At 51.0% G+C, this 27,938-nt stretch overlaps 2 protein-coding genes across 3 annotated transcripts; one reads left to right on the top strand and one right to left on the bottom strand.

The window, feature by feature from the left end:
- Positions 1-34: 34 nt before the first annotated feature.
- SLC7A7 (solute carrier family 7 member 7) lies at positions 35-17,893 on the top strand. 2 transcript variants are annotated; one of them, XM_084806402.1, is made up of 10 exons: positions 35-303; positions 1,010-1,523; positions 7,104-7,229; positions 7,700-7,844; positions 9,606-9,729; positions 10,197-10,300; positions 11,448-11,544; positions 13,287-13,436; positions 14,521-14,704; positions 15,455-17,893. In XM_084806402.1, exons 1-10 carry the CDS (start codon positions 301-303, stop codon positions 15,535-15,537), a joined length of 1,530 nt encoding a protein of 509 aa, XP_084662528.1. In that variant the 5' UTR covers positions 35-300; the 3' UTR covers positions 15,538-17,893. The 2 variants fall into 2 exon arrangements, with proteins under 2 accessions (XP_084662528.1, XP_084662529.1); XM_084806403.1 differs by lacking the exon at positions 35-303 and having other exon boundaries at positions 951-1,523.
- Positions 15,465-27,901, bottom strand: OXA1L (OXA1L mitochondrial inner membrane insertase). Its single transcript, XM_084806404.1, has 11 exons — positions 27,809-27,901; positions 26,175-26,318; positions 25,845-26,034; positions 22,521-22,664; positions 21,861-21,946; positions 21,361-21,525; positions 19,247-19,351; positions 18,202-18,364; positions 18,012-18,092; positions 16,147-16,756; positions 15,465-16,065 (listed from the first exon to the last, which is right to left on the bottom strand). Exons 1-10 carry the CDS (start codon positions 27,893-27,895, stop codon positions 16,653-16,655), a joined length of 1,269 nt encoding a protein of 422 aa, XP_084662530.1. The 5' UTR covers positions 27,896-27,901; the 3' UTR covers positions 15,465-16,065; positions 16,147-16,652.
- Positions 27,902-27,938: the final 37 nt, after the last annotated feature.

Here is a 27,938-nt window from a genome sequence, read left to right as displayed (position 1 = left end):
TGCGGGGCACTTCTTCAGGAAGTCTCTACTGTTCACAGAGGGCACGGACATGAGGAGATTTGCAGGCACTGCCAATGTCTTATCTTCCATAGTACTGAGGTAGGCTCCCCCTGCCCCCACCGGGCACCAGACGGACCTTGGACTCAATGGCTCACCCTCCCATACCCCCCCCCCACACCCCGCCTCCCGCAACCCTGGTTAGTTCCTCAAGTTAAAAGTGCTGTCCCGGCAGCTTCTTTCTCTTTATTCCCAAGCTGGCGGTGGGGGTAGGCTGACGGACCAGGAGGAACTGAGCCTGGAATGGTGAGTGCCTGTCAATTTATCTCTTATGTCATCCCCATCCCTGCCTCTTTCTGTCCCCAGTAATATTCAGACTTGGGGGCTAAGGGACTCAGGATAGCTAGCCATCACATTCTCTGTGATTGCTCTACCATACTGTATTGCTCTCCCAAAGCTGAAACCTGGCTCCCAGCCCCTGTGCTCCTTCCACTAGACACCACTCCCCTCTCTCTGGGCAGAATATGAAACCCACAAGTCCTGGCTCACTCCCAAGCCATTAAATCACCCCAACGCTGCCTTTTGGGCCTTTCAGATTTAGAGATAGTCTCCAGGCAACCTGGATGCCAAGCCCAGTTGCTCTGTCCACTACACTTTTTCCAGAGAGGAGGATCAAGCTTTGCTGTCCCTTTTCAGTCCTTTGGGCTAACCAGAGGTGAGAGTCAGGCCCAATATCTGGGGAGCAGAGAAACATCTGTACCCCAAACTTTCCTTCTAATACTTGTCCATTTCCTGGTATATTGCACTTCACCTTGGGAAGGCAGGGATCCCTCCAGGCCCATTTTCCGCCCACCTGAGCAAGCCGGCTACATCCCAGTCCCCTTTCCCCAAAAGCTTGCCAATACCTCGTTGGAACTAGCACCTCCTGTGAGGAAAAGCTGTTCTTTGTGGGTGCGGGTGGCACCTCCTGGAGGCAAAAGTCACATAACTGATCTGTTCTTCTTGCCGAGAGATGGCGAAACCCACCATCTATGTGCCGGCGGCCGAGGATGACCACCCACCCAAGGCAGTACCCAACGGGACCTCATCCTCCGCCAGCCAGCCCCCTGAGGACACCATGCAGTTGAAGAAGGAAATCTCGCTGATCAATGGCGTCTGCTTGATTGTGGGGAACATGATCGGTTCGGGCATCTTCGTCTCGCCCAAAGGCGTGTTGGCGTACAGTGACTCTTACGGCCTTTCCCTCATCATCTGGGCCATGGGGGGCCTCTTCTCCGTTTTTGGGGCCCTCTGCTATGCTGAACTGGGCACCACCATCAAAAAATCGGGGGCCAGCTACGCCTACATCCTGGAGGCCTTTGGACAGCTGCCAGCCTTCATCCGCCTCTGGACTTCCCTCCTCATCATTGAACCCACCAGCCAGGCGATCATCGCCATCACCTTTGCGAACTATCTAGTGCAACCCTTTTTCCAATCCTGCGAGGGGCCTTACCTGGCCAGTAGGCTCTTGGCTGCTGCCTGCATCTGTGAGTGGGGCCGGCAGGGGGCACTGTAGGGTGGGATTGAGGAGGATTTGGTGATGGGGGTGGAATCAGGCATCCCAAAGCAAGCCTGTGTACAGTGCACTTAGCAACGCCAAGGCTGATAAAGCCTCAGGTAGGCTGAAGGGCAGCCTCTCTCCCCACTATCTAATCTTTCATTGTTCCTTTATCTTTCCGTGACCTTCCTTCCCATTCCGCTCAATCCTTCCCTTCCTTGGCAATGGGTTTGAATCTCCATGAGGTGTGGGGAGAGAATAGGAAGCTTCAGTCTTTACGCCTCACCAAAAAGCCCCTAAAGCTTCATCGGTCTTCTAGAACTGGACCCAGGACCTGGGGGAGCCTTAACTCCCAGCATGGTTCTAACAATTGAATCCTGCTCCCGTCCCAGATTTTTGTGGCTAGAAACCTGCCTCTGAGTAGATACGGTGTTTTTTTAAGATAAGATCGACTTCTGTCTCCCACTTGTCCTGACCAATCTAAGCATATGAGTCAGACATCTATGATACCCTCTTCCCTACCCTCCGCAACAGCTTCTCTGCCTTTATCAGCCTTCTGTTTTTAGAAATAAACTAGGTGATGTCCCCTCCCCTGCGCTTCCAAGGCGGAGAGGTGCGTCACCTGTTGAATTTCTGTCTGAGCAGGCAAAATGATCCTGCTAAAGGAAAATATAGTTTTACACCCATCCTTCCCCCATTTCCTGCAGTATACTAGGCTTCATTCCCCTCTGTTAGAGCTCTAGGAAGAACCCAGGAGTCCTGTTTCTTGGCTCCCTCTGGTCTGGGAGAGGAAGTGACCAAAAGCCAAAACGTTTGCATGTGGACAAGCCCATACATGCTCTGTGCTTAATGTTTGAGACCTGCCTGGATGTTGCTGCTTGGTGTGACCAAGACGGATGTTAGTTAATTAGTGGGGAAGGGAAGACACTCTACACATGTTCAGAAGGACAGTTTTCATGCCATGTCTTCTCTCGGGGTCTGGTGACCCTCAGTGCTGGCACTCGCTGCTGCTGGTGGCATCTCTCTCCCTCTCTCTCTCCCATCTAACCCGCGGGGTAACTCTGGGTCTCCCTCAGGAAATGACAAACTGCAGCTGAGGCCTGGCAGTGTGCTGAATCGGCAGCTGTTGTCTGGATCCAGCTGGCGAGAAACGCAGCGTCAGGCTCCCCCCAAACCACTCCCGTTGCAACACACAGGAATGTGTCGGCTGAGAAAGCCATGGGACTTTTGGGTCAGGCATGAAAGATGCATACGGTGGTGATGGAGAAATGAGCTGATGCACCACTGGGGAAGCGTTCTCTTCAAGCAAGGGGTAGGGGTGGGGGAAGAAGGTTTGACAGGACAATTATAACTATACTTAGTACTCTGTCCCCAAGTTCCCAAAGCACTTTACATCCATTGACTTGGTAACAACAGTTCTAAACAGGGGGGCAGTGTATTATCCCCCATTTTACAGATGTGGAGGCTGAGGCTGAGAGATGCTTTCCTGAGGCCCCCCTCTGAGTGTATGGCTGAGCTGTGACCTAAATATCCCCCCTTGCCTAAGACAGCTCCTCTTTAAGAGCGCAACTTCTGGGAGTAAGATGCTCTACCTTCGTGGCTGAGACTTCTACTGGCTTGTCCAACACTGAGCCTTCCGTTCCATTTTGCAAATGGAATCACGCTGCCTTTGACAAGGCAATGGCACTCAGAACCACCCTTGGTGTTGGAGTATTTCAAAAAGTGGCAACCAACATTCCTCCAGTGCATTTCTAGCTGGGACTGAGGTATGCCTGTCTAATTTTTGAATAGGTTGGCAGCAGAGGGATAATTCTGTCCCCATCTTGTAGAGGTCGGGAGTCAGGGGAATTTGCTCACACGTTTTCCTTCTGTTTCTGGCTGGATCCCATGTAATCCTGTTTGCACACCATGGTAGCATTTGGTGGCAAATTGTGGGTAATTAATTAATCTATGATTTGTGGAGATGCGTGCTGTGTGTGTGCCGCTTCCATTTTCTGTAAACAACCTTCAATCGGCACTATTGGAAGTTGTCAGCGTGATGTGAAAACCTGGATCAATGGGTTGTTTAGGGGCTAAACAACCCAGTGGTTAACCCGACAGCAAACGATGGATTAACCATGGGGCTGTTTAGCCTCAAAACAACCCATTGCCTGGATTTGCACATCGCACTGACAACCACTGATGGGAGGTTCTTTACAGAGACTGGAAGTGGCTTCCAGGTGGCATGTGTGCCTCCTTGAATTGGGGGTGAAATTACCCATGAGTGGCTGCCGTAACATATGAACTGAGTCTTAAGAGTGGATCATTGGCAGGGGAGTGGGAACTTGGCTGGGAGAGGAGAGGTGGCATTGAGGTAGGCCTGAGGAGTGCCCAGAACTAGAATACTCTGTGGGCCTCCTCCTGAGGAATCACTGGAGCCATGTAGAAACAAGAGCAACTCACCTTATCTGCATTTTCTCTGTTCTGAGCATGTTCCAAGTGCGATAAGAGAGAGGAATTTATTGCCTTGTTTATAAAGAAGCCGAGTGTTGTTTCAGAGGTGTCCTCAGTTCCCCCCATCCTCCTCCACATAGGAAAGGCCTCATCGACCTGCAGCCTAGGAGAGTAGTTCTGAGGCTGGCTGGGTGGGACTGTGCTCTTTGGTTCAGCGCTGCCTCCCCGGCCTCAGATTTGGGTGTCTGGCAAAAAGCCACATCTTACATAGGCTCTTGAGTCACAACAGCATGTTCCTGGAATAAAGATCAAGGTTAGAAGGATGGAATATAAAAACAACAGGAGCCAGGGAAGGATAAACAACTAACTTCTACACCTCCTCTTTGAACTCAGGATGGAACCCAGGAAGTCCCGCCTTCCTCTGTCCTGTTTTAACCCTGGATATTTGTTCACATGGCAATTGCGATGCTTGTGTTGTGATTCTTTGCCCTCAGACCTTATTGTGCATGGGGACCTTGGTGGACCTTGGTGGACCTTGGTGGACAGCCCCTGCCTACTTAAAGATTTCTTGAGCTCAGCTGACCATCTCCTAGCTGCAGCAGCAGTGTGGGCAAGTGGTTAGAACGGTGGATAAAAGGAACAGCAAGAGGGGAAGGCATTCATAGAATCATAGAAGCATAGAATAGTAGGGTTGGAAGGGGCCTACAAGGCCATCGAGTCCAACCCCCTGCTCAATGCAGGAATCCAAGTCAGAGCATCCCTGACAAATGGCTGTCCAGCCTCGACTTGAAGGCCTCCAGTGTGGGAGAGCCCACCACCTCCCCAGGTAATCGGTTCCATTGTCGTATTGCTCTTACAGTCAGGACGTTTTTCCTGATGTTCAGACGGAATCTGGCTTCCTGTCACTTGAGCCCATTATTCCGTGTCCTGCACTCTGGGATGATCCAGAAGAGATCCTGGCCTTCTTCTCTGTGACAACCTTTCAAATACTTGAAGAGGGCTATCATATCTCCCCTCAGTCTTCTCAAGGCTAAACATGCCCATTTCTTTGAGTCTCTCTTCATAGGGCTTTGTTTCCAGTCCCCTGATCATCTTTGTTGCCCTCCTCTGAACCCAATCCAGTTTGTCTGCATCCTTCTTAAAGTGTGGTGCCCAGAACTGGACACAGTACTCCAGATGAGGCCTAACCAGTGCTGAGTAGAGGGGAACTAGTACTTCCCGGGATTTGGAAGCGATGCTTCTATGAATGCAGCCCAAAATAGCATTTGCCTTTTTTGCAGCCACATCACATTGTTGGCTCATATTCAGCTTGTGATCGACAACAATTCCAAGATCCTTCTCGCTTGTAGTATGGTTGAGCCACGTATCCCCCATCTTGATATGTCATGAAACAAAAGAGAGAGAAAAAAGGCTCAGGCACCTGAAAGAAGTCTTTATGTGGAAGATATTTCCTTCCTCAGGGGGGCTGCCTCTCTTTCTTTAGATATATAGAAGATACATAGGAAGGATTCTCTTCGATCTTGAAATGCTCCATTTCAAGACAGAAGCATTTCAAGATAGAAGATACATAGGAAGGATTCTGTTCGATATATCTGAAGAAAGAGAAGCGTCCCCTGAGGAAGGACATTTTTTCCAAAACGCATTGGGCAGAATAAAAACTTCTTTCAGGCACCTTAGAAGTGTGAATAGTCACCACACACTGAAGCATTGCCAGGGCACGCAACCCTCCAGCCCCTACTGCAGATGTTTTGAATGGGCAGAAATAATAGGCCTTGTTTTTCCTACATCCCGAACTCCCCTCCTCAAGTCTGAGAATAGAATCTGGAAGCCCTGGCTCCCAGCATCCTCAGCACCAAACCAGTAGGCCTTGCTCCCTTTCCAAGCCAAGGAATGGCACACTGTACCTCAACTTTCTCCTGGAGGAGAAGGCTATCAATGGCTACTAGTTCTGATGGCTACGTGCTACCTCCGGTATCAGAGACAGTATGCCTATGTACACCAGTTGCTGGGGAACATGGGCGGGAGGGTGCTGTTGAACTCATGTCCTGCTTGTGGGTTTCCTGGGCAGGGGGCAGTTGGTTGGCCACTGAACAGAATGCTGGACTAGATAGACCCTTGGTCTGATCCAGCAGGGCTGTTCTTAAATTCATAGCCTTCTGCAACCTTGTGCCCTGCGGATGTGCTGGACTACAACTCCGCCCCCCGCCCCCAATCCTTTGCTCTAATGTAGACACAGCTGTCAAATCTGGTCTGTGCAGGGGGAGTTATGGGAAGCCTCTTAGCTCAGGCAAAGTGCTCATCCTTCTTGGATAAAGCTTTTTTTCTGCCCCTTCTTCGCCCCCCCATACCACTAGTTAGCTCATAGCCACTTCCCGTCTCTCTCTCTCTCTCTCTCTCTGAAACACAGGCTTGCCTCACCACCTAGCAGCATGACTAAGAAGCAAAACCCAGAAAAGAAGCCACAGATAAAAGCCTCTGCAGATAGGATGGAGCTGGGTGGCTCCCATGCATTGTCTATTAAAGGACCCAAGTAAACAGAAGTGATGTAGTCAGTGACAACTGCTGGGAAAGAGGGGCCTCCCTGCCCCTCAACCCAGCCCCTCGAAACTGGGCTTGCAAGGAGGCAGGGTCCAGATTTGGCTCCCCCCTAATGACAACGCAAGTGCACACACCTTTCTCCTATGGCTGCGTGTGAGGGCACCGTCCCATGATATGGGGGTGGGGTGGGGAACAGGCTGGACGGTGGGACTGGCTGTGTATGTTGTTTAGATGGGGAAAAAGTCCTGCAACTCCCAGCATTCTCCCCCCCCCCCCCCCGGCAGCTGGTCTAAACATGCATAGGATTGCACCCTTAGGTTCTCCTGTAGATTTCATTTGGGGCCAAGGAGAAAATGAATGGATGGCAACAGAAAGATTCCAGGGAGAGCCCTATCCCTCTCTTCTCTGAAATGAACCTTTGGTGGCTGTGTGCATGTATGCGTGTTTAGCATTCAGGATTGGATAGGGGAAGGATTCAATTTATCCTCTCTTGCCTGGATTTTGGAGGGGGGATGCGAAAAAGTTTGTAATGTGGGGAGGTAGATATGGTCCACGGGCCCCTTGTCTTGGGGTGATCCTGGTTTGTTTTCTCTTTCAGGTATACTCACTTTTGTGAACTGTGCCTATGTGAAATGGGGCACCCGGGTGCAGGATGCATCCACCTATGCCAAGGTGCTAGCTCTCATCGCTGTGATCATTGCTGGCATCGTTCGCATTGCACAAGGTATTAAAGCTCTCCCTCCGTATTATGGTTTGGCACTTTTGGTGTGTAAGGTCCTTCTCAACTTTTATTGTGTTTTGACCTCACAGCCCTGTGAGGTAGGCTTCTGTGCCCATTCTACAGAGAAAACAACTGAGAGTGAGTAACCCACCCAAGGCGACACAGTGAACATGATGAGACCCAGGTTCAAACTCAGACTCCCGATCCACTTTCCACCTCTCATGGTTTTGGGAGCTAGTTCACACATGAACATTCATCACTTGATAATTGTAAGACATCAAGTGATGGTTTGCATGTGTGCATGGCTGTCATAGAGATCATGACACAGATGGAATGTCTGCATCACTTCAGATTTCCTCAGTCACAGCACTTTGCAGTGGACCTGGATCCCACACATCCAGCTGCGAGTCAGCAAGCAAAGATGTGGATTCAAGGGGGTTACATGCCTAAACAATCCCTTATCTCACCTACAGGACATTCTGAGAACTTTGATGACTCTTTTGAAGGATCCTCTTGGCAGGTGGGAAGCATTGCATTGGCGCTCTACTCTGCCCTCTTCTCCTACTCTGGATGGGACACCCTCAATTTTGTCACGGAAGAAATTAAGAATCCCGAAAGGTCAGCATCCAAACTGCAATAGTGTGTTGCAGGGAAAATGTTTTTTTTTGTTTGTCCTTGGCTAGTGAGACTGCTGCAGTTCTGAATGCCATGCAGAAGCAGAATGTGGCCACAAGCAAATATGGTACAGTGCCTGTGACAATCCGGAGGTGGCATTACTACTCGTTCCCATGTCTTAGAAATCTGTGCTCTGCTTCCAAAGAGAGGAACTGTGGAAGGGAACTGAAACTGATTAGTGTCAAGCGCTGCCCCCCTTCACATTTTGGTATCAGACTTTAAATGGGCTCTATGCCCTTGAGCAATTGACACTTGGCTGCGCCATACTTTGCCTGGAGATGAGCTGTGCTTCTTTGCTAGCTGAACAGGGCCAGCATCAAGAGTAGGCATGCTAGGGCACTTGCCAAGGGTCCACATCCCAGCAGGGCCCCGACTGACATGAGCCTTGCTCCTCACCATGGCAACCTGCGTCCCCACCTGCCTTTTGCTCTGGCCCAGAAAACGGTGGTGAGGGGCAGGAGAAGCCACGGCCTCCCTGCCTGTCAAGCAAGCAAGTGGTGGCATGGATAAGAAAGAGGAGGAAAGAGCAAAAGGAGCCAGCGACAATGGCAGTGAGAAGGGAGACGCACTGAGGGAAGGGGCCCATTGCGGGTGTTTTGCCCAAGGGCCCTCAAAAAACCCAGAGCCAGCACCGGGCCAGCTCCCTCCCTTTTGTGCGCTAGAATTCACATCATCCTGATCTGTACAAAGAGTGCGCGTGTGTCATGGGGATAGAACCCCTGTGATCCCTCCCACTCCCACGGCAAGTAAACAGATTTGGTAGAGATCTACCACCCTTTCCCCCAGTTTTATTCAGATTTGTGGGCTTGCTTGGATTTGGAATGAGCTCATGTTGAAGAGGGGCTGCCATCTAGTGACCAAAGTCAGGAGTTACGGCACAGCCAGAGGATTGCTCATAATAGGGTCTAGGACGCCTGGGTTCTGTTGCAGGCTTAGCTGTGAAGGGGAAGCTGTGAGAAATCTAGCCTGAAACGTATTGGCTTTTGCAGAACAAGACATAATTGGAAATTTAAAGATCCTCTTTTGGTTGAAAATGCGCTAAAAGGAGCTTGGTGCAGATATTGATTTGCCTGAATTGACTAAAAAAAAGGTTAGTAACAGAGAGCGCAGGAGGCAATCTCACAATTTTGATTGAAGTAAAACCGGTCCCATTTATATATTTTGCAAGAATAGAAGGTTTGCCTATGAAATAGAGCCAAGCGTTATATTTTCTGCTTAGCTGGAGCATTTTCCATTAACACCCCCATGCCCCTCACTCTCTCATAATTTGTTCAATACTCTTTTATATAGCAAACAAATAAAAAGAAAGCCGTGGGACCGCTGCAAGTTATGTAGGGTACCTAGGTGGCAGGGAATTTGGGGAGCAGAGGATTTGGGGAGCCTGGCCTAGGGGCAGTTTTTTAGAGGCTTTGGGCCACGATGGGGACTTCCGTGTATTCTGCTAGCAGCCCCAAGTATGATTCGGGCACAGGAGTGTGGTGCCAAGCAGTGGAGGCTGGTGGCTTCGATGTCAGTGGGGCGATGAATCTGCTCCGGGTTTCAGTCAGAGCTCTAAAAGAGCTCTCCAAGGACTGGTTCTGACTGAAACCCGGAGTGGATTCACCACCCTCCCGACACTGGAGCCCCCAGCCTCCACTAGTGCCTAGGGAAGTCTAAAGTGGGAGGAGGAAGGGGCTGAATGTTTCCTTCTGTGCCATTCCTCAGGAACCTGCCTCTCGCCATTGGCATCTCCATGCCCATCGTCACAGTGATCTACATCATGACCAACGTGGCCTACTACACTGTGCTGAGCAAGACGGAGATACTGACAAGTGACGCTGTTGCCGTGGTTAGTAGCCCCCCCGCCCGCCCGCCCCCCCGCCATGGCAGGTCACTTGGGAATCCAGTGGGTTGATCCATCCAGGGCTGTTACCTCCCTTCACCTAGAGCCGCTTTGCTCCAAAGGACAGCTTCAAAGGGAGATGACTACGGTGGGAGTCTCCATGCTGACAATTCATTAATGATTTTATCACACGTCCACCAGGATTTTTCCTGGTTCTTCCACTCCAGCAGGGGTGGTGGATGTGGAGTCCTCCAGATGTTGCTGGATTTCAGCTCTCATCATCCACGACCATTGGCCATGCTGGCTGGGGCTGATGGGGCATGGAGTCCAAGAACATCTGGCGGGCCAAACGTTCCCCGCCCCCGCTAGAAAAACAGTCTCCTATTGAGTTGCGAATGATATTTATACCAGAGACCCCCAGCCAAGGGCGCTCACCACTAGCTCATTTCATCCGCATTTATTCTTCCCTCCAGACTTTTGGCAATCAAGTTTTTGGAGTTATGCATTGGACCATCCCGCTGGCTGTAGCCTTATCCTGCTTGGGAGGCCTCAATGCCTCCATCTTAGCAGCTTCCAGGTAACCTGTGTGGGTATCTGTGGGCAAACTTATTTTGGCACAGGCAACTTCTGCTTGGAAACAAGCAAATCTTTTGCCCCTTAGACTTTTCCAAGGTGCCCCTTTAGAGTTCTGACTGGTTCTGATTGAAATCCGGAGCGGATTCACCGCCCCACTGTCATCGGAGCTACGAGCCTCCACTGCCCATTGCCACGCTCCCAATTTGTAAAGCAAATGGGTCTTATTAGCCATTTGAGGCCAAGCCACCCCAGAATACTTCGCATTACAACAGGGCTGGCTTGCAACAATATATTGTGAATCCATTTCCTCATCTACTGTGAGGGTTGTAAGTAAGCTCGGAGAGAAAAGGGATCGGGGTGGGGGGGCAGATGATGTCACCATCCCTGCCTTGGCTTCACTGCACTGCTGCTTCCAGCACCTCAGAAATAAATGCCTGAACTGGCCCTCAGAAACACACAATGCTGAAGTTGATTATTAGTCGCCAATTCCTTATTTGCACGGTAGTTCCAAACAGAGCTCAATCTATAAACTTAATAAGGAATTAAAGGTTATATGCCCCATTCAGCCCAAACCAAGTTTTGGACTAGCCTATGTCATACACCTTCGTGTCTGAGGGACCGTCCCCTTCGAGATAAACTGTAGTGATCTCCAGTCAAAACTGTCCTTAATATGTGATGACCCAAGATGTCAGCTACAAATAAGGAATTGGAAGAATGCACCCCACAGTAAGTTTTGGGCCACCTGCAGTCTTTCCCCCACACCTGGGCAATGGCTGGCTGCCTGTGTGAACCACGCCCTTGAGCCAGTGGCCTTTGAAAAGATGTCACAATGGATTCTGGGAACACTCTCGGTTCTGTGGGGACAGCCTCGTTCAGTGGGGACGGCCTCTCCTTGTTCCACCAGCCTTCTCCAACCCAGTGCCCTCTAGATGTGTCAGAATACAACCCCCATCATCCCTGGCCATGGACAGGTTTGGCTGGGGATGATGAAAGTCCCAGTCCAGCACATCTGGTTGGATAAGGATGCCCTGTGCTGTGTAAGGTGCCCCCCCGCCCCCCCCAGGGGGGATGGTCTTGGTTGCAAGTTGGGCCAGTTCTCCTCTGTCTCAAATCAGCAGCATCCTTAGGGTCGCTCACTCTCTCGACAGATTATTTTTCGTTGGTTCCCGTGAAGGCCACCTGCCTGATGCCATCTGCATGATCCACATTAAGCGGTTCACACCAGTGCCGGCCCTTCTCTTTAACGTAAGTCCCACAATGGTCTGATGTGGGGCGGGCGGGCGGGCGGGGGATGGCTGGGTCAGTCTGCGTCCTGGGGCCAGCCCTCAAACATATCTCTTTCTGAATAGCCCCAGCTGGCTCGCACAAGCATGCTGAACAACATTCTAATCTACAAGCAAGGCAGGAAACGCTGTAAAGAGTAATTGACTAAACTTTACAGCCCTAATCTCTTAGATTAATTAAATAGAGCGATCCTATGCATGTTTATTCAGAAGCAAGTCCAGAGCAAGTCCCTAGTGTGTTTAGGACTCCAGCCTAAAAATCTTTTGATCCAGTTAAAAAGGTGCCCTCAGTTAACTGGGCAGCAAACTCTTTTTCCCCTCCTAAAAAATAAGAATAAAATGTTGAATTATTTTTCATACAAGCACTTACAACAACGTGGTCAGCTGGCGTCATCTTTGATGGGGCCTTCCCTCTCCTATTGAATGTTTCTTCTAAAATGGTGGTTGCTACGGAATGTGCTTGTATTATCTAAACAGAAAACAAATATGCCCCCCCTTTCAGAACTGTTTTATTCAAATGGAAATGTATGTAAATTTAATTGATGTAAAACTCTTATGATTAAAATCAGCTAAGATTTACTAAGAAATCACCCATTTTCCTGGTGGTGGTGACTTACTTCAGGGTAACACACCTTTCAACCTCTGAATTCTACAATAAGGAGGCTGAAATCTCTTGAAAGTGCCAGAATGACATGTATTCATGTGAAGGTAGTCAAACAGCCTATGAAACACGGCTTAAAGCAGTCACAGGATATGGTCTAGATCAGACTTTTTTTTGCCCCTGAGGGCTGCATGTGGTAGCGGGCAGGGGGAGCATGCCTTTCCCCTTGTGCCCCCCCCTCCTGAGAGGCGCACGTGCACCTTCACCCGCTCACCTCAGTCTGTGGGGTGGGGAGGAATAAAGTGCCCCTCCCTGTGTGTGGTGTGGAGAGCTCTTAAGAGTGCTGGAGACAGCCAGCGGGGCAATGCTGGTTTTCGAAGGCTCTTCTTGACAGGGTGGAGAAAGTCACACCACTCTCTGTCCCTGCAGGGTGAGATTGCTGTCCTCCCAGCCTGCCCAAAGGAGCTGTTTGGGGGAGGCTGGGAGGAGCAGAAGCTATAGCGGGAGGATGGTGCATGGGGCTGAGTCTCCCCATATGCCTTTCTCCTCCACTAAATCGGCCTTCGGCCAGCCCATCAAGAAGCTGTTTTGGCAGGCTGGCCGGAGCGTGGTTGGGAAGGCAGGCAGGCAGGGTCATTACCGTGTGCCTCTTTCCTATCGACCTCCCCCCCCAGTATGCTGAACAGTTAAGGGTGGGATGGAGTAAGAATTCAGTGGCTTGGCCACCTCTGAGGACTGTGTGTGGCCCAGATATCATTCCACCAGCAAGAGGGGCAGATGTAGGCCGTGGGCGGGAGGCTCTCCTAGAAGCCAACGCGACAGCTGCTCTGAGCTCCGGGAAGGCTTGGGGTGACACGAAACCTAGAAGGACACGAGCCAGAACTCATGGGAAGGCTTGTGGTCCCTTTGGGAAGTGTGGGCAGCCTTCTTCGGAAGGACTGGGCTTCAGGAACTTGCAGTATTTATCCCACAGGCCTTATGGAGATAGGTCTATTTCAAGCAGGTGATAGATGGATACATCTATCAACGCGTGGGTGGCTGGTGGGGTCATGGGAAGGCAGAAGGGCTTATTCCACAGACTCCCCATGGGCCTTGAATTGCAGGGAGCCATGGCCTTGGTCTACCTCTGTGTAGATGACATCTTCCAGCTCATCAACTACTACAGCTTCAGCTATTGGTTCTTTGTGGGCCTGTCAATTGCGGGACAACTCTACCTCCGCTGGAAGCAACCGGCAAGGGAACGGCCCCTTAAGGTAAGGGCAGAAGAAATACCCAAAACCAGTCTTGTGTGGTCTACTTAAAGCAGGAATTTTTCAAAAAATCATAGTCCAACCTTCTCCAACCTTGGCCATGTTGGCTGAGAATTATGGGAGTTGTAGTCCAACACAGCTGGAGAGTACCAGGTTGGAAAAGGCTGCCCTAGTCCACTGCTATGTGTGATAAATTTACGAAGCAAGATGCATACTCAAGGTCTCTTTCATATGGATCAGTTGTTGTGTGGTCTTAATGGTGCACTCTTGCTTTAGAACAGAGTTGGACAACTAGCAGCCACAACCTAATTTCAAAAGCCCTTCGCAGTTCAGACCTCTGGCAACAATGATCTGTCCCTTCTGTGGTGGCCTGCTGAACAGGGAGGAGAGGAGAGAGAGAAGGGGGTGGCAGAAAGAGAAAAACAGGATGGCTTCAGTCCCCAACAGAATGCAGCACTTGATAGGTTCCCTACCCTTCTTTCAGAACGTAAAAAGCGTCTTACTGGCTCAGACTTCAAAGTCCCATCTTGTTTTCTTTGCAACAGTCCCTGAAACCACCTGGTGGTCCACCACAAATTGGCCCACTTCCTGCCTGTCCCAAGCGGTCTCCTCTTTGTCGTGTTCCCAGCATCCTTTGTAATGGACACACATGCTCCAAAAGGCATGTCCTTCATTGCAGTGCCTCCTAGCTCTGGTCTACTGTGTATCTGTGTCTCTGCTGTGAGGGAGTAGTATTCACTCCCACAGGATACAGTGCTGACCGCAATGGCTTCATAGGGGGGATAGAGAAATTCACAGAAGCTAGCTGTTGAGAGCGATTAGCCCTGATAGCTAAATAGAGCTTCTGTGTTCAGAGGCAATATACCTCTGAGGACCAGATGCTGGAGGTGAACAAAAGGATACGGCTGTCACCTTCCCGCCTTGTGAAGTCCCAGAGGCAGTCTGAGGTAGTGCGTTGATTCTTTTGAGAATTCTGGTGCGAAGGCCGGCGATATGTGGACAGTGGTGACAAGGGGTGTGTGCGTGCGTACGTGTGGCTGTGTAGGATGCCAGTCACCTGCTTTGTGCCTGTTTCTGTTCCCATCAGCTCAGCATCGTCTTCCCCATCATCTTCTGCCTCTGCACCATCTTCCTGGTGGCCGTACCCCTCTACAGCGACCTCACCAATTCTGCCATCGGCATTGCCATAGCTGCTTCTGGGTTCCCCGTCTACTACCTGGTGGTGAGGATGCCTGAGAGCAAGAGACCGCAGTGTCTGGGCCGGGCTGCTGGTGAGTGAGCAAACTGACGGTGCCCCCAGTGCTCAGGTTTCTTAGCTGTTCTCCCTCCCAAGAACCCACACCTGCCCTAGAGAGCACCTAAAAGTCTAACTTACAGGGCAGAAATTGGCATACGGTGTGGAAATCAGACTGAGCAGGACATCCACTGGTCAGACCCAGAGGGTTGGCTCCAGGAACTGCCTTCCACGAGAGTAAGGGCTCTGCTTGCAGATAATCCCTCTGCCTGATTTTCGGGGCGGCGGGGGGGAATTTATCCATCCTGCAGCTCACTCCATTCAGCAGGGTCTCCTGACTCTGTGTAGCAGCTTCAGGGATGTGAGTGTAAGGGCTGCCATGGGATGGAGGAGGCGAGGAAGTCCACTTCCACTAGCACAGCTGATCCAGCGTAAATCTGGATCCAACCCTCAGCAAACGGCTTTGCTCCTTCTCCCTGGCTAGCAAAAGACTGAATTCTGCAAAATAACCAAACAACATCTAACTCTGCATAATAATTTAGACAGGCTGAAGAATTCAGCTAGACGATGTCAAATAATGTTATATACAAGTCCATCCAGCTTGTTTCAAATGCAGAATTAGAATGTTATGACCATACGGGGTCAGTCTTTTTGAATTACTCCCAGGAGTCCTCAGTACTGTCTCCCACCCTTTGCCTTGACCTTGTACGTTTTCCAGCCACCATTGAGTTGTTAGCCCTCATATCCTCCCCACTTCTTGTGGGCTAATTTCTCCTTCTCCCCACAGCCTCTGTGACACGGCTCATCCAAATTGTGTCCTTATCTGTCCTGACGGAGATGGATCCTGACAGTGCAGTAAAGTCTCAGTGATGGAGATGCTGTCACAGGGGAGGCCTGCACATCTTCCCTGCTCTCCCCTTTGGCAGTGGACTCTTTTGTGACCTCTAATTTATTGTTTGCTACTTTATTGGGACTTGGGGGCGGCAGCTGCTGCTGCAGGGACTCAGGGACTTCGTCTTTCCAATTTGTCTTGGGTGCAGAGAGAGGGCACCCCCCCAACTGCTGAGTCCCAATAAACCTGCAGCACATGCCACAGGTTTGCCTGGGAATTGTTTTTTTTTAAATCAGCACCTGCCAAGAGCTGCGACCTCTAAATTCTGCTTTCCTGCCTTCCAATGGTTCACAGTGGCCCATGACAATCCTTTCCTCAGTTCAGTTTTGCCTCCTCCTCGATTTCCCCCACAACATCCCTCACTTCCTCTCCCGTCCAGCCTTCACTTCCTCCCTAGTGAAAAGGTTTTTTCCCCCTTTGAAGCCATAGCCTGCCAAAATGTTTCTCCTAGATTCTGCTGGCATCCGTTGCATGTGGGGGCACGTGGCTCTACCACTCTTCCCCAACTTGATGGCCCTCCAGATGTGTTGGACTAAAACTCCCAGAACCCCCCAGCCAGCATGGGATGCTGGGAGTTGTAGTCCAACACATCTGGAGGACATCAGGTTGGAGAAGGCTGCTCAATATATACACACTCACTCACTCCATCTGTGGAGATTCAGGGTGCAATCCTACGCATGTTTAGACAGAAAAAAAGTCCCACAACTTCCAGCATGCCCCAGCCTTATATGATTGGCCCAGGCAATACTCAGCTACCTAAATCAAAATTCAGAGATATACAACCTATGAGCATGGAGGCTTCGGAGGTAGAATCTTTGGAAGGAAGTGAATATAGCGGATAGGCAGAAAAATCCTGAGAAGGTACGGCCTATCACAAGTACAAATGGGGTGGAGGCTTAATGCATCCTTGCAGCCTCTTCCAATGTCTGTGCTGCAGCTAAGCAGACTCCGTTTGAGCCAAAAGAGGAGAAAGAACTTCCACGTCCTTTATTACCAAAGGTCAGAAAACTGGAGCAGGGGCAGCGGTGGGGGCAGAATGCTCTGCTCCCATGCCAAGTCTTTGCTTTGAGCAGGGCCTGGCGGCGGCTGCCGCTCAACCTAACGTGTCCTCCCACGGTCTCTTTGGTGGCGGCGGCTTCGTAGCAGGGGGCTTGTGCGGCTCCAAAGGATTGTGGGAAAAGGTCTGCCGCAAGGGCCCTGAGGGTGGAAAAGAACCCCAAAAGTAAACATTAAGATGGTGGCTTTTGCAAAGCAAGCAAAAAGAACAACACCCCCACTCCCGCAATCTTTAAAACCTGAAATGAAAGAATAAGAACATAAGCTGCATCAGACTCACGATCTCATCCATCCAGTATCCTGTTTCCCCCTTCAAAACCCACAACAGGCCGGGAAAGCAACAGCTTCCTCTCCTTGTGATACTGCAGCAGCTGGACTTCAGAAGCATATATACAACCTCTAGCTCTAGATGATCCCACGTTACTACCCTAGACAATAGCTGTTGACAGACTTGTCCTCCTTCACCCATCTGTCTCAACCCCTTTTAAAGCCATCCAAGCTGGCCCATTCCCCTCTCTCATGGAGCGTTCCACAGCTTACGCGTTCTGGGAAGAGGCGTTTCCTTGGCTCTGCCCCCCGAATCTCCTGCAGAGCAAGTTCACTGGTCGAGCCAGAGCTGGAGAATCACGAGACAGGAAGAGAAACCTCTCCACTTTCTCCAGCCTGTGCATGGTCTTATGAGCCTATATTGTACAGTCACAGAGTCGGAAGAGACCCTGGAGATCATCCAGATCAGCCTTCCCCAACCTGGTGTCCCCCCGCCCCCGCCTGATATGTTGGACAGCAACTCCCATTATTCTCAGCCAGCATGGCCTATGGCCATTGGGAGTTGCCACCCAACACATCAGGAGGGGCACCAGGTTGGGTAAGCTGACCTAGTCCAACCCCCTGCTCAGTGCCAGCTTCGCAATTCAGGATGCAGCTGCAGCATCCCTGATTGATGGCCATCCAGCCTCTGCTTCAAAGACCTCCAGCGAGCCCACCGCCTCCTGAGGGAATCCACTCCGCTGCCAAACAGCCCTCGTTGTTAAGAGGCTTCTCCTGATGTACGGCCGAAATCAGCTTCCCTGCAACTTCCAGTCATTCGGGGCAGGCCTAGCACCATGACCTGCCAATCCCCCGGTCACCCCTTTTCTAAACTAAAAAGCCCCAAACGCTGCAGCCTTTCAGCGGGAATGTACTCTAGCCCCTCTGATCATTATGGCGTCTCTTTTCTGCACCTTTTCCCACTCTACGATATCACTTTTTTTAAAGATGTGACCAGAATAAAGCTTGCAGAATAAAGCCCACAGGTTTAATTTGCAATGTTTTCTCTGATGGCAAAAATGTAGACACTCATATATACAAGGTGGTCATGGATGGTGGCAAGTGAGGGTGAGGAGTGATGGTGGCTTACCCTTAGATGCCAAATCCAGGTGGTTTTTGATGCGCCGTTCCCTCTCTTCCAGCTGTTGAACCGTCTGTGCATTCTTCCATCCTGGAGGGAAGGTGGGACAGGAGGAGTTAACCTTGTATGACCTCACAGGACTCACTCCCCTCATCCTCCCACGGCCACCTTCAGCCGACCCCCTCTCCTCCCAGCTCACCTTTCTTGAGGCTCTTCACAAAGCCTTCCTGGGCAGGCAGGGTGGCAGGGTTGTGCTGCACCCGCTCAGGGATGCGGAGGCGGGTGCGAATCACAGGCACACGCAGCACTGCCACCTGCACCAGCGAGAACAGGTTGGACGTCATCCAGTAAGTGAAGATGGCCTGTGTGGAAGGAAGGCGTGGACATCAACTGACCCCTCCCGTGCACTGCTCCGATGTGGGAAAAGCTGCATACGGCTCATCGCAGTATGTTTCCTTGGGTGTAAAACTACTGAAGCTTTAGGCAGAGCACAGGAAGGGGGAACACACAGAAAAAGATGTTCTGGCTCCCGCTGGTGATAAGTTTGAGAAAGCTCTCTTTGTGCCTGCCCATGGTATAACAAATCCAGCCCACCTTATGAGGATTAGGATGCAGTCCTATGGGATGTGCCCTGGGTACTCATGAGCCTGAGCTTGGAGTCTTAGGAGTGTCCAGTGCAGAGTGGGAGGCGCCTTGCTAGATGGGATTTCATCCGTCTAGTGGAGGCTTCGGGAAGGGGGAGGGGAGGGGGAGAGGAGGCAGCTGGAAGTGGCTGGGGATACCTCGTGGCCCCATGTCCCCAGTTTCCTCCCAGCCCCCAGGAACGCCCCCTTTCACCCCTGACATAGGTGCAGCCAGCGTGGTTCTTCCAGGTGGGGGGGGGGCATGGATCTCCGTTTCCTGGCTCTGAGCCCAGAGTCCTGTCTCTGAGCTCGGATCCAAGAAGCCGGAATATCCTGTGTCCCCCAGACGCTGTCTAGCAGACACAGGATTGCTCCCTTAAAAGCTTATTTTGTTGAATGGAGAGGTAAGCTGTTCTTTTTAAATTAGATCTTTTTTGGGGGGTCTGTGTGGGAAAACATGCAAGCTTTTTCAAGCACAACCAGAGCTAAGGCAAGAGGACTGGGCCTGCTCAGAGTGAGTCCGAACCAGCCACGCGGTGTTATGCATGAATAGTTAAACGTAGCCACGATCTATCTGTGGTGCCTCGTATAGACTGTGTATGAAATGGAAACCTCTCTCACCGTTGGGAAGGAGATCGTGAGAGGTAGGATAGCGATGGGCATCACTCGGAAAACCGTTTTCATCATCCGGAGGTTTGGGTTTGACACGCCTGTTTCGGCCCCCAGCTGCGAAGAAGGAAGAAGGACCCTGTTAAGTTGCCTGCCGTTGCCTGATCTTCTCTAATCCCCACCCCCCTGCCCCTGCAAGGCAGTGAAATTTTGGGCAGGTCTGCCGGCAGGCAGGGAAACAGAGGGATAAGGTCCTTCCCACCAGCCAAGATCTGCAGGTCTTCCAACACTGGATTTAAGGTGTGTGTGTGTATATCACTGCACCTTTACTGCCACATCACCTCAATGTGATTTGGGATGACGTGAGTTCGGAAAGATGGCCTACTCTGTTCTTCTGATAGTCTCACAGTGTGGCTTTACGAGGGGATGAGAGATATTCTACTCCATTCCTCCTCTAACCCCAGGGCTGGGAATACCACGCCATCCCACAGATCCTTGCAGGCACATCTGAGGAACACAGCTCCAGGGAGAAGGGAGTATCGCCGCTAGATCCCCTCTGAATTCTTTATTTGGGCCCTGCCCACTTTTGTGCCGAGAGCCGGTGTGGTGTAATGGTTAGCCCAGCCTACCCTAGCCAGATGTGTGGGACTCCAGCCCCCATCCTTCCCAGCCAGCACAGGAACAATGAGAGTGGCAGTCCAACACAGCTGGAGGCCGCCAGGTTGGAGAAGGCGGAGTTGAACAAGGTGGCACGTAGACCAGGGAGACCCGTGTTCAAATCCCTGCTCACTTATGAAGCCCGCTGGCTGATCTTGGGCCAAACCACTGGCTCCCAGCTTTTCCGAACTCACAGGGCTGTTGTGAGAATAAAAAAGAGAAGTGGAGGGAGCCAAGCGTATCATCTTCAGCGCTTTGGACAGAAGGCGAGGGAAAAGTAATAATTATTGTTGGCTTTCCCAAACCGCAATACCAGCTACAGTCACTGGGGGAGCTACTTTGCCAGATGGATCATCCCATATCTACCTGCATGCATCAACTCTGGCCTACCCCCCACCCCGCCAGCGGTTCCTGTCATGCTGGGGATAGAGGGCTGGGGGGGAGGGGGGACAGCAGTGCTGAAAGCAGCACAGCTCCAGCCACCTTGGCACCCCCTTGCCCCACCTCTGTAAAGAGAAGGACATCGAGCAGGTCAGGGGTGGGGCTCCGAGGCACTGGGGCACTGAGGATGGCGGCAGCCGCCGGCTGCTCCACTCTGTAGCGCCAGCCCATCAAAAACCTTACGATCTATGTATCGTTTTTTGGAAAGGGAGGCCAGCATCAACTGTGGGCCTGGTACCACTGGGCCGAGCGCTGGTACCAGGCCTAGTGGCAGCAAAGCTGAGAGCAGAGATACAGCCAGTGGGTGTGGCCCAGCTTCCCTCTCCATATGATTGCAAGCATGTAAGGGAGACGACTAAAAAGGCTTCTGTGACTGCCCCTTCCCCACCATATAATATAAGCCCTACGATATTAGGGACCCTGAAATATTAGCACAGCCAGACCCTCCAAAGCCCATGCTAACCCCCATTATCAGGATGCACGAGGCCTATTTTCCCCCCTCTTCCCTCCCTATTTCCTTTTTCCTTGTGGCCACATCTTTTTAGATTGTAAGCTGGCGGGCAGGGACTCTCTTGTTTTACTGAATATAGGTACGCTGCTCCAGGAGCCTTTTCAGTTGAGGAGTGGCAGAGAAATACTTGATACAAACAAATCATAAATACTGACCCGTTGTTTGCTGTTTGTTCTATGCTAGGCCGAATTCCCTAACCTCTCCTCCAGCAGTCCACAATCTGATCACCTTCCCCCCACTGCCCTCTACTCCACCTGTTAAGCACCAAGATTCTGCCCTGCTACTGCCCAAGTTCTTGTGTGTTCCAGAGGCCTGGCACGAGAGGAGGGGTCACTAGGTTTCAGTCAGAACCAGTCAGAGCTCTAAAGGAGCTCTCCAAGGCACCAAGCTCCTTTAGAGCTCTGACTGGTTCTGACTGAAACCCGGAGCGGATTCACCGCCTCACTGACGTCGGAGCCCCCAGACTCCACTGACACAAAGTGGCTTAATCGCCAGCCATTTGGCTGCATCGTCTTACCTCCAGTATGGCCCACATGGTGACCGTCACAGCCAGGGGCAAGATGTAGTAAGGGTCGGCGGCCGTGAGATCCGCAAACCACCAAAGCCCCCCGGTTTGCATGCTGGGCACGGGGAGCTCCGCCATTTTGCGCAGGGCGATGAAGAACGAGATGAAAATGGGTGCCTGAGAGAGAAAGAGTGTGAGAAGGGGAGAGGTTAAAACTGGGAGTAATAATATATACATGTTGGGTCGGATCCAGGATTTGCCTTCCGTTGCTGGAAGGGCTCTGCTCGCAGAAGGTGCTTGCGCCCAATTTTGGGGGAATCCCTTCCCACAGCTCATCCCTCCATCAGGGTCCCCTGATCCCCCGTACCGCATTTTCAGGGGGCTGGGGGATGTGTCACGGGAGGAGGGAAATCGGCTTCTGCCAACTCACTTGCATGAGTCTGGATCCAACCTCTAATGGTTAGAGATGGGGGGGGGGGAATACATTTCCATAGCAATGGATGGGGACTTGCCTGGACAAGGGGGATGAGGAACCCTCGCAGCGGGTTGACATCATGGGTTTTCTGGTAGAAGGTCAGATCAGAATATGCCTTTGCAACTGCAGGAGAAAAGAAGGGCTTGTGGAATGACAGAGAAAAAGTGCTGCTAATCCCCCCCCCCCCACCAACCCCCCGCCCCAGTTGCCATGCTGTCTTCTGTATGGGTCAGGTTCCACCTAAGCTGTTTTCTATAGATGAATTGCTTGGCTCTTTTTAAAGGCTCCACCCCTCTGACGCTACCCGGGTAAGACTCCGCCTCCCCAGCCACTTTGCCCCACCTCCAGCCTCACCTCTCACGGCTACCGTAGCAAACTGTAGCAACCGTTGCAACCTCATTAAAAAGTCTGGATTTGGATCCAGACTTAGTCACGCTTAGGGTAGGCCCAGGGAAATCAACAGGACTGGCCAGGCATGACTAACGTACGCTCCAATGGGTCTCCTCTGGTCTTCCTTAACTTCATGACCTACAGATGTGTTGATCTCCAGTACATCTGGAGGGACCAGACTGGGGAAGGCTGGTCTACTCTAAGCATGGCTAAGTCTGGATCCAAGCCCGTTCCTTCCAATGGCTGTTAGGACCTAGGCCACCATGACACCCCTTTCCCCAGCTCTGTACCCCAGTAGACAACTCACACTCAAACTTGTTCCCGGTTTGCTTGGCCTCGTTCATGCGGGTGGTCAGTTTGTTAATTTCGGGCAAGTGATTGTTGAGCTTCAACGCCTCTCGCTGGCCCTTCACAATGAATGGGAAAACCAAGCAACGGGCCACCACTGTCCCTGAGGAGTTTGGCGAGAGAGAAAAGCCCTGTTACTCGGCAGTGGAACTCCAACAATATCGTCACCCACAAAGCAATTCCAGAGATTGCAAGCATACATGAAAGGCTGTATGATGCAGGGAAGGACTAGGAGTGCATTACCCAAAATGCACCTGGGTACTACTTTTTAAAAAACCAAACCAATCCCAAATGCCACTTTATGGGCTTGGAAGTTTGTAAGGAAGGGAGGGAAAAGAGAACTGCTCTTCATTTATTATTTAATATTTAGATATCACCCATCATTATTGAATCACAGAGTGTCAGCAGGCATTCTTCTGAAACCCCCAAAGTAAATACTAGTAATCCCTTATGTACAAAATGAATTTAAACAATTAAAACCTAATACAAAGGTAAAATGAACAATGAAGAAAATCTACCAAGCTAAGTGTGAAAATCAGCAAATGCCTGACTATACAGATAAGTTTTCAACAGGCGTCCGGGGGGGGGGGGGGCACAAAAAAGGTCCTCCCCCTGGTTGCCGGCAGATGTGTGTGGAGGTGACGGGACAACCAGGAGGCCCTGATCCATAGTTCTCAGTGAACAGGCAGGTTGATGTGGGAGAAGGCGCTCTCTGAGGTAACATGGTTCCAAATTGTTTAGGGCCTTATATGTCAAAAACATCGCCTTGAACCTGGACTGGTATTGGCAGCCAGGGGATACAGCTGAGGAGATATTTATTTATTAGATTTATTCGCCGCCCATCTGGCCGGCTACCCAGCCACTCTAGGCAGTGTACAATACTAATAACAAATTTACATAATCAACTGAACAAAACGACATAACAAAACAACACTGCCCTCTCTAAAAAACCCTAACCCACCCCAAATGCCCGCCTGAACAGCCAGGTTTTTAAAGCCCGGCGGAAGGTCAGCAAAGAAGCTCATCATTTACCCAGAAGGAGTGGTGTTGATCATCAGGGGCACAATTTTTTTATTTTGCTTACTAGCTAGCCAGGATTTATGTTTGGTGCTGGCTACTCCCCCACCTGCTGAGTCCTCAGAGTGGGATGGAGGTGAGGGAGGCTGTGTGGAAAAGGAAGGAGGCCAGTCCCTGCACTCCAGCCATGGCCACCAGCCGAAAGAACAGGTTGCGCACAGTGGAGGCCGGTGGGCCCAGTGTCAGTGGGGTAGTGGATCTGCTCTGGGTTTCAGTCAGAACTCTAAAGGAGCGGCAGCACCTTGGATAGCTCCTTCAGAGTTCCGAATGGTTCTGACTGAAATCCAGAGTGAATTAACCGTCCCACTGACACCGGAGCCACCAGCCTCCACTGGTGGCCCATTTCCTGCTGTGCTCCTTCGCGGCAGCACCTTTTTTAACTGGAGATGCCAGGGAATGAGCCTGGGGCCTTCTGCCTGCAAAGTATGTACTCTGCCACTGAACTACGGCCCCTCCTGTCATCAGTTTCCCAGGCTCCGAAATACGGAATGGAAAGCAACCCCTTCTTCCCGCTGCTTTGCAGTGGACAGTTTGCGATTATCCAAATCCTGACATTGTTTTTTGACACCGTAACCCAGAAGAGAGTGCCAACATGCATGCTGTGATGATCTTGAGTGTCCACACCCAAGCCAGGCTGTAGCGTGGGCAGGAGATGGTCATCCACTATTAGAACAGCAACAGTAAGTGACTTTTCCCCTCGCTGTACCCTCTTCTTGCATGTGGAAGCATGAAGACTTGTAGTTTGGGGAAAGCCAGCAAAATTCAGATGGATACCTTGCTTTGCTGCTGTCACACAGGCAGCAATGGAAATATACAGCTCAAGTAAGAAGAGACACATGATCTCCGTCTTCTAGTTTCCCATAGTTCTTTCTACACAAATGTTTACCACATTATGGGTTGGATCCAGATTTACGCTGGGTCAGCTGCATTGCTGGAAGTAGACTTCCCCACCCCCTCCTTCCCACGGCAGGCCCTCCAGTCCCCTGGGGGTCAGGAGACCCTGCTGAATGGGATGAGCCGTGGTGTGGGGGGATCCCCCCCAAATGGGCAGACAACCGCTTTGGATATTGTTTGATGGGGCCTGGAGCAGGTAAATTCAATTCTGCTTGGCTGAGGATTCTAGCTAGATGGAAAATAGTGGTTGGGAAAAGTCAGTTAAGGGGGTTGACAGTTAAGAGTCAGTCTGTGGAGAGTGAGGGAGGAGGTCTGCTGGCTGGTGTGTGGTGTTTTAGAAGGACTAAGAGAAAGCTGAGGAGAAAGATATCTGAGGTCTTAATATTAAGCTATTATTTCTCTGGGGGATCACCATACGTGGCTTGTGAAGATCAGGAGCAGGGAGAAGGTGGCTGCGTTATGTCAAGAAGCTGCCCTAAGATCTTGCCAGAGGAAGGTAGTAAAAACCCAGATAAATTGTCCAAGCAGGCAGTAATACAACGGGAGGGGTTTCAGTTGTCAGATGAAGACTGTATCTGGAAGCTGGCCCTGGTTGTAAAGGTATTTGGCTGGTGAGGAGGTTTAGGGAATTTGGCCCGAGGTTAAAGAAATCAGTAAGAGGCTTGTAGCAGCAACAGTGTCCCTTGAGTCCTTAAGAAGTATCAGCAGGCATTCTTTTGAAAACCCCAAAGTAAATGTTAGTAATCCCTTATGTACAAAATATACCCTTAATAAATTACTTGTTTAATAGTTCATCTTGTCTCAAGTTTTGGTGCCCATCTCACGCCTGAGCCTCTTATACCAAGCTGCTAGGAGGTTTTAAAATATTCTTAGAGAATTGGTGACAGCGGGAAAGGGTCAGCTTGCGAAACTCTTAAGTTATAGTGGCACAGAGTTCCTTAGGCCCTGAACTATAAGCATTTGCTGTAAATAAGAAACCCTATAGGCGGGATTGCCCAAAGAAGGAGCAGTTTCTCCACAGGTGGTAGCAATGCTGCGGAGAGAAAATCCTTCATACAGCATCTCTCCAGGTCTCAGGTGGGGGTCTTCTCCCAGCCCCATTACCTGAACTGATTTTGGCAGTAGATGCTGTGGACTGAACCTGGCACCTTCTGAGGACCAAACATGTGTTCTACCGCTCAGCTATGGCCTCTCCCAGTAATAGTGCCCAACACGCCATGGAGCCAAGGCTCAATTACCCACAATGCTCTCTCTGCCAGTAATAAGGCCCCTTCCTGTTTCCATCCCCTTATAACTACAGCAGCTGCTTCACCTGCTACAATGGCTCCCCACCAAGGCAGCCCCATGTCCACATGGAGGCTCTCCAAGAAATTCTGGATTAGACCCACTGGGGTGTAAGAGCCCAGGCCCAGTTCGGCAAAGCTCAGCTCCTGGACGGCCTGGCCAAGGTCCCCTGTAGGGAGAGTGTTCTCTAAAGGTGGGGCGGCTGCAGGCTGAATGACCTGAAGGAGAGAGGGAGAAAACTCTTGTCAATTAGTGATGCACATCTTAATCCTAATGCTTAGTGCTTGCCTGATAAGTTTTCTTCATTGTCCACCTTCCAGCCTCATCACCCCAAATCTTACCAACAGGCTTCCCTTACCTGTGTGCCTGCAGCGGCCACGGTGCTTTGACACCGGGACAGTGGCCTCAACAGGAGAGCATGGCAGCCATTTTGAGGACGTCGATGAGGGGAAGAGGGCGCTTTAACTCTCAGCCATGTGAGGGAGATGGATGTTCTGTGGATCTGGAAAGCCAAGTTGTGAGAATCAGCATCCCTACAATGCCACTGGGGCCGTAGCTCAGCGGTAGAGCCCCTACTTTGGATGCAGAATGTCCTCAGTTCAATCCCCGGTCTTTCTAGGCAGGGCTAGGGAAGAACCCTGCTTGAAACCTTGGCAGAGCCCCTGCCAGTCAATGTCGACAATTCTGGACGAGACGGACCAATGGCCTGAGCCCATATAAGGCAGCAGCTTCCCACGTTCCTACGGTACTGTCTAGGAAGAGCACAGCTTCAGCAGTGGGAGAATGGAAACTGTGGTAACCGGGTGAGGTGCAACCTCCTCTGAGCTGGGCAAAGTTATCACAGGCACCACTGCTGTAAAGCACAGCGGAGAAAACCTTCCACCTCCCAAACAGCAGCAGTCTCTGGGACAGCATGTTCGAGAGCACTTAATGCAGATTACTGGCTTTTTAATACTCATTAGCCACTCCCTCACACTTGCAGTTACGGTATCCAGAGCCCAAGGAACGATTGGCAAAAATACACCCATCTGACTTTACAAAAAGCAGGACTTTAAGGGCCCAGCCCTATGCATGTTCAGACAGAAAAAAGCCCTATAACTCCCAGCATGCCCCATGCCCAGCAGGGTCATGCTGGGAGTTATAGGGCTTTTGCTTCTGTCTAAACATGCATAGGATTGTGCCCTTAGAGATCCAACATCCAATTATGAAAAAGATTTCCTCTTCTGTGCAAATTTTAAAAGCAGGATCTGTGTAGATTCAGTGTGGTGTTTTGCTTCCTTTACAAAGGGGTGGGAATGGGTATTGGATCTACATTGCTTTTGGGCACCCTGTACTGAAAGCATAAAGTTTCAAATACTTACATGCCACAGCATTTGTAGACATCGTTCAAACTGTATGTTTTTGGCCCAACTACATGGTCATTTTGGTAGAGCTTTAAACATTTCCCCACATCGAAATGTACCTGCCCAGATCCCTGTGGAGATGGTGGGATACATTTACTGACAGAGGCTCCTGTGCCTTTAACGCTGCGGGACAGGAGGAAATTCCTGGAGAACCAGTATGGTGTAGTGGCAAGAGTGTTGGACTGGGAGCTGGGAGATCCGGGTTCTAGTCCCCACTTGGCCATGGAAGCTCACTGGGTGACTTTGGGCCAGTCACACACTCTCAGCCCAACCTACCTCACAGGGTTGTTGTTGTGAGGATAAAATGGAGAGGAGGAGGATAATGTAAGCCGCCTTGGGTTCCTTGCAAGAGGAATAAAGGCGGGATATAAATGCAATAATAAATAAATAAATAAATAAATAAAAAAATTCAACAGGCGCAGCTCCCTCCAGTATGGAAAATACAGTGATGCGGGGAGCCTTGCTTATTGCATGGAGGTAAGATCACAACGACAAGCGGCTAGTCCCTAGGTCCCCATGCACAAGGTCATGACCCCTGGCCAGGGTGACGTCAAAGAAATGCCGCACCCCCCACATCTGGAGTACCAACCTGCCTGTGGAAGCTCCCTGCAAGGTGGGCTGCCCCCGCGACCCCAGCCCGGCTCCACGTTCGCCTGGCTACCGCAGAAGCCGCCATCGCCCCAGCAAGCCCCGCCCGGCCGCGTCGGGGGCCGGAGGGA

The sequence above is a fragment of the Heloderma suspectum genome, chromosome 6, assembly GCF_057233095.1.
Source record: "Heloderma suspectum isolate Gila_16-S chromosome 6, 16-S_ref, whole genome shotgun sequence".
Taxonomy (NCBI): domain Eukaryota; kingdom Metazoa; phylum Chordata; class Lepidosauria; order Squamata; family Helodermatidae; genus Heloderma; species Heloderma suspectum.
Note: the sequence above shows the minus strand (reverse complement) of the source record. Positions and strands in the feature narration are given on the sequence as shown.